General features: G+C 41.4%; 1 protein-coding gene across 1 annotated transcript in view; it reads left to right on the top strand.

Annotated features, from left to right (window-relative positions):
• The window catches only part of LOC106873708 (TGF-beta-activated kinase 1 and MAP3K7-binding protein 1), a 31636-nt gene that overhangs the window by 14702 nt on the left and 10549 nt on the right, over positions 1-6385 (top strand). The window contains exon 3 of the mRNA XM_014921181.2: positions 3068-3221. Within this exon, the coding sequence (XP_014776667.1) occupies positions 3068-3221 (154 nt within the window). The remainder of the gene's footprint in view (positions 1-3067; positions 3222-6385) is intronic.

Genomic DNA, 6385 nt, shown 5'->3' with positions numbered 1-6385 from the left:
GGGGGGCAATTATCTGCTCAACTTGATCCTTCTTACAGCCATTCTTTACCCTGCAGAATTGATCCCCTATAAAGACATCAGAGTCTAAGTTTGAATCATTTGAGCACTATTGTCTTCTATACTGAGAATCTCTGGATCTCATCTCTTGACTATATATAGTGTGTGTGTGTGTCTGTTGGAGTGATGAGAACCATCTAGTTATCCTTGGATAATTGATGGCTTGTTTGTGTGGTGATGGTTTAAAGCAAAGAAGAGTTGCACATTGTCAACCTCACTCTCACATTTGTGGCCATCTTCATTCAGTGGCAAGACCAGGCCAAAGCAACTGAGAATGGAAACAAATGCTGTGGATGACCAATATGTTTTACTTGCCTCAGCTTGCTCTCTGCACTCCACAGTGCACTGTTGCAGCCACTGTCCCCTTCATTGAACCATAAAGGTTTCTTCTGCAAAGTCCACCAGATCCAGTCTTAATATACTAATTAACCCATATCTAGGACCATGACAGCTGCTACTATACTGCATCAGAGAAGACCTGGGAACAATAGTAGCTAAGAGGTCGTTCTACATTCCTTAAAACTTTGGAACGCCAAAATCCTCCAGTGCCTCCTCCTATTTCAAAGGTTGTCTTGCAAATTACTTGGTGACCTTGCCAGTGCTAGTGCCACATAAAAAGCATTCAGTCCATACTGTAAAATGGTTGGCATTTGGAAGAGCATCCAGCTATAAAAACCATGCCAAAACTGACCTCGCCTGTGTTGGTACCACATAAAAAGCACTCAGCCCACTGTGTAGGGTGGTTGGTGTTAGGAAGGGCATCCAGCCATAAAAACTGTGCCAAATCATCCAACCTATGCCAGCATGGAAGGTGGACATTAAACAATGATGATGATGATCTCTATCTATCTACCTACCTATACCCACTCACCCATGCTAGCATGGAAGGCAGACATTAAATGATGATGATGATGATATCGTCCTCATTTAATGTTTGTTTTCATGCTGGCATGAGTTGGACAGTCTTGCAGGGTGTGAGAAGCCACATGAATGCACTGAACTTCAACGTTACCTTTGACATGGCCTTCCTAACAGCAACAACTTCACAGTGAGTATTAGGGGTTTTTTTTTTCATGCCACAAGCACTAGTGAGGTTGACAACTAATTTGCAAGACAGAAAAACAACAGGGAGGAAGAAAGAAAAAAAATGCTTCTACTATTGAGGGCGTACACAGCTACCACACATTATATAGGAGTGGATGGGAAGGAGATAAAGGTGGTAGTGATGAAGTGCTGGAGTAAACTTTCAAGGTAAGAGTGGAGGGAGAGTGTTGGAGGGTTTGGTATCAGAAGAATGAGATGGGATGCTTGACATGGCGGAGTGAGGGATGAACTTAACCAGAATACTTTCAGGGCATCAATTTTGTTGTGGTGGATGGGCCTTCTCAGATACAGCAAATCACCGATTATCTCTTTGTCATCTCTTCCGTGAGCCTCAGCATCTTGCAATCAGCCATGACTCTGTGTGTGTGTGTGTGTGTGTGTGTGTGTGTGTTAGGTTGAGTCACAAGTTTTTTTTTTTCATATTTCAAGCTTTACTTAATAGTTCACACAAATTACATACAAAAAGTGTTTATTCATCAAAATATATCCCATCGTATTTTGTCTGTTGTCATCATTGTGCCAGAATCTCAATTCCACTCTTACACCATTTAGCTGGTTTAGTGGCAAAAAAACTCCCTGCACCCATTTTCAACCTCAACCACATAACTGAACTTCCGTCCATGCAAGAAATGAATCATCGCTTGAAAAAGGTGGTAATTTGATTGTGCAAGGTTTGGACTGTAGCACTTCCAGCCCCTCAAGTTCCTCACGCTTGTACTTGGTCATTTTGGCAGTGTGTGCTGGGGCATTGCTATGTTGTAAGAGTGCACATCTTTGATTAACCAATGCCTGGTAGCAGGCTTTCAAAGTATCAAATACTCATTGCAGTTTTTGAGCATAAAGGTTAACATTCACATCATCACCACCTGGGACAAGCTCAAACTCCAACACCTCGAAATTCTTCCAAAGACACGTGGATTTCAAACCACCTTTGTTTGACAACAGGTTCTCAACAGTAATTTCCGATGGACCAGGTGCCTTTTCTCCCTATCTTTAATCAATGTATCTACCATACTGCTGTCAACTTGAATTGTTGGTGTCTATGTTAGACTTACCTTGAGAAGTCTTCTTTCTTCCATGTATTTTGCTGATTTAACAACTTCTTGCAAAAACACTTCCATGTATCTTTCTTGTCAATATCATCAATAAGAGCAAGTACATAGTTATCATTTCATACACACTTCTCACCTCGACTACTTCTTGATATTTTTTTTTTCTTCTTTTTCTCACACATTATCTTGCAAATTGGAATACCTCCTCTCTCTGATCCTCATATCTTAGAACATTGACCACACTTCTTTTGATTTCTTTCTTTACTAAGAATACTTGACATTTAACTTCTTGCTACTTGATATTGCTTTTTGCAGAATTTCATCTTCTAGTTTTTCCCATATTCTAGTCCTTTATGTGTTGATGCATATGCATTTTTTAGCTTGTCTTGAAGTCAGGATTGGAAATTTTTTAATATTATTTGTTGTAATTAATTGTTTAAATGCTTTTCTTACTTTGCTATGATTCTAATAATTCATACAAGAATGACTTCATAGATAATATGGAGACGCTATTTTTCTACTTCAAGTGATTGAGTCATTTGCTAGGCTTTTCGGACTCAGATATTATCCATCAATGAACAGGCCCCATCACCTGGCCTAAACTATGGCAGGAGTTGAACTCTGCACTACTAGCCAGCAAAACTGTTAATATTTACAGTCTGCCACTGATAACTATTTAGAGTGAGGGGGATTGAAGCATTGAGAATTTACATCTGCCACGAACACATCACCATTGCCAAGACTTTTAACAGACTTAAAAATGTATTTTTATAAATACAGAAATGAAATTAATAGTTCAGCAACTGAAAAGGTTGTAATATTTTTGTATATATGATTATTTTTTATTAATTCAGCTCAGACGATGGCTGTTCATTATATGGAGTTTTTGATGGTCATGATGGAAGTAAGTTGTCGAATTTTGTGGCTCAGCGAATTCCTGCTGATTTGCTTCTGGGACAGTTGTCAGGCCCTAAAACAGATGAAGAAATTAAATCTATATTACAACAGGTGAGTATATTATTTCAAATATACTGTAAATGATTGTGTGTGTGTGTGTGTGTGTGTGTGTCTGTAGGTACAACACCAACTTTCTGGGCACTAATGGTCTGGAACCTCTTCTAATCAGCACTGATTTACAAGCAAGAACACCTAATTCCAGAAGCTGCCAGGCTAGTTTATTGCCATCTTGTACAGACTAGTACTTTTGCACAATATAGTATTAATAAACTAGTATTATTTATACTAATGTACAGGTACCTGTATTTAATTTAAGTAAATTTAAGAACTATTTAATTTGGAGTTAACCATGCCTGTTTTGGAAGAATCAGAAACCTGGAATGACTATGGAACCAAAGGTTTCAGATTGGTATGTGCAGAGAGTGAGAGGTTTGGTGATGCAAACAGGAAAATAAAATTCAAAGCAGGACACTGACATCGGCCATGACTACAATCTCACTTGGCTTGACAGGTCTACACAGCACAGTATTTCGCCGATGGTCTTGGTCGCCTGTCACTGCCTCCATGAGGCCCAACACTCAAATTGTGCTTTTTATGTGTCACCAGCAGTCGCCAGTTAGACAGCACTAGCATTAGCCAAGACTATGATTTCACTCAACTCGACAAGTCTTCACAAGCACAACATATCACCCAACATTTGAAGGGTGCTTTTAACGAGCCAGTTACACGACACTGGCATCAGCCACAACTATGATCTCAGTTGGCTTGAAGGGTCATCTCAAGCACAGCATATCACCAAAGGTCTTGGCTGCTTGTCATTGCCTCTGTGAAGCCTAACATTCAGAGATTGTACTTCACCACCTCTCCCCATGTCTTCTTGTGTCTATCTCTTCCACAGGTTCCCTCCACCATTAGAGTGCGACACTTCTTCACACAGCTGTCTTCGTCCATACACATCACATGACCATATCAGCAGTCATCTCTTGCACACCACCTCTCATGCCCCACTTTTCTCTCAAGCTGTTTACACTTTGTTGTGCATGCACACTGACATTACACATCCAGCGAAGCATACTAGCTTCATTTCTTACAAGCCTACTCATGTCCTCGGCAGTCATTGCCCATATTTCGCAGCCGTGTAGCATGGCTGTTCGCAAACAGGTATCATACAGTCTTCCTTTCACTCTGCGTGAGAAACCCTTTGTTACCAGCAGAGGTAGGAGCTCTCTGAACTTTGCCCAGCCTATTTGTATTCTAGCAGCTATACTCTCAGAGCATCCACCCCCACTACTGTCTTGGTCACCTAGGTAACATAAACTACCGACTACTTTTAGTTTTCCCCACTGGCATGTGATGGAATTTATTTTCTGTACGTTTTTAGTGTTAATTGTACCTTTGCAACTTCCACACACAAAAACTATTTTCCTTGTTAACCTTCCTCTGATATTGCTGCACCTCTTATGTGTCCATAGCTTACACTGGATACATCTTATGGAGTTTCTACCCATGCCTTTTCTACAAATCAAGCAGGGCCATCTACCTGAATTGTGATTTATCTGCTTCCCTACTTACTAAGACTTAGGTTTTGTTTGGTTAACTCTAAGGCCCTTTGATTCTAGACCTTGCTTCCACACCTAAAACCTCTTCTCTAGTTCTGGTAATGATTCATAAAACTTCTTCTCTAGTTCTGGTAGTGATTCAAGATGGATTCCCATAAGCTATTCCTGTTACCAACCGTAGCCGGTTTCCAAGTAAGGTAATATTCCCCATGACCAGATGTGTTTCATGGAAGATTGGGAACGAAAGAGACTGCTTACACATCAGTGGTTTTCATTTACAACTTCCATATGCAGTCAAGGCGAGCAGACAGTAACATGCACACACACACACACACAATGGGCTTCTTTCATTTTCATCTACTAAATCCACTCACAAGGCTTTGGTTAGCCTGAGGCTATAGTAGCACACAGTAAGACTGAACCTGAAACCATGTGGCTGGGAAGCAAGCTACTTACCATACACTCATGCCTGTATATATATATTTATGTATTTGTTCATATGTATACTAATAAATGGCTCTAGAATGCATTGCTTTATCTTGGTGGTCAAGGCTTGTGACACTGAGATGGTGCAGTATAATTTAATGTATTCTGGAGCAATGTTTTATTTGGTGGTTGATGAGGCTGTGAGGATTGGAAAGATGGACATTTATTTAATATCTAGATGATTTTTAAACTTGTTCAGTACCATACAAAGGAAGAAGAATTATATAAATCATCATCGTTTAACGTCCACTTTCCATGCTAGCATGGGTTGGACAGTTTGACTGAGGACTGGCAAACCAGATGGCTGCACCAGGCTCCAATCTGATCTGGCAGAGTTTCTACAGCTGGATGCCCTTCCTAACGTCAACCACTCCGAGAGTGTAGTGGGTGCTTTTACATGCCACCTGCACGAGGGCCAGTCAGAAGGTACTGACAATGGCCACGCTCAAATGGTGTTTTTTACGTGTCACAGGAGCCAGTCCTGCAGCACTGGCAATGACCGCACTCAAATGTTTCTTCACGTGCCACCGGCACAAGTGCCAGTAAGGCAACGCTGGTAACAATCACGCTCAAATGGTGCTGTTTACATGCCACCGGCACGGAAGCCAGAAAGCTGCTCTGGCAATGATCACACTCAGACAGTGCTGTTAGCGCTCCACTGGCACGGGTGCCAGTCATCAAATTTGGTTCAATTACGATTTCGATTTCACTTGCCCCAACAGGTCTTTGCAAGCAAAGTTTAGTGTCCAATGAAGTAAAGGTATGAATAAGTGGGCTGGCTACACTCTGACAAAGGCCACAGATTATGGTCTCACTTGGCTTGCCGGGTCTTCTCACACACAGCATATTTCCAAAGGTCTCAGTCACTAGTAATTGCCACTGTGAGGCCTAATGTTCAAAGGTCGTGTTTCACCACCTCATCCCAGGTCTTCCTGGGTCAACCTCTTCCACAGGTTCCCTCAACTGCTCGGGTGTGACACTTTTTCACACATCTATCCTCATCCATTCTCGCCACGTGACCATACCAGCACAATCGTCTCTCTTGCACACCACAACTGATGCTTCTTAGGTCCAACTATTCTCTCAAGGTACTTACACTCTGTCGAGAATAGTTGGACCTAAGAAGCATCAGTTGTGGTGTGCAAGAGAGACGATTGTGCTGGTATGGTC

Source organism: Octopus bimaculoides, chromosome 3 (assembly GCF_001194135.2).
Source record: "Octopus bimaculoides isolate UCB-OBI-ISO-001 chromosome 3, ASM119413v2, whole genome shotgun sequence".
Classification (NCBI taxonomy): domain Eukaryota; kingdom Metazoa; phylum Mollusca; class Cephalopoda; order Octopoda; family Octopodidae; genus Octopus; species Octopus bimaculoides.
The sequence above is the reverse complement of the archived record's forward strand: the minus strand, read 5'-3'. Positions and strand labels throughout refer to the sequence as shown.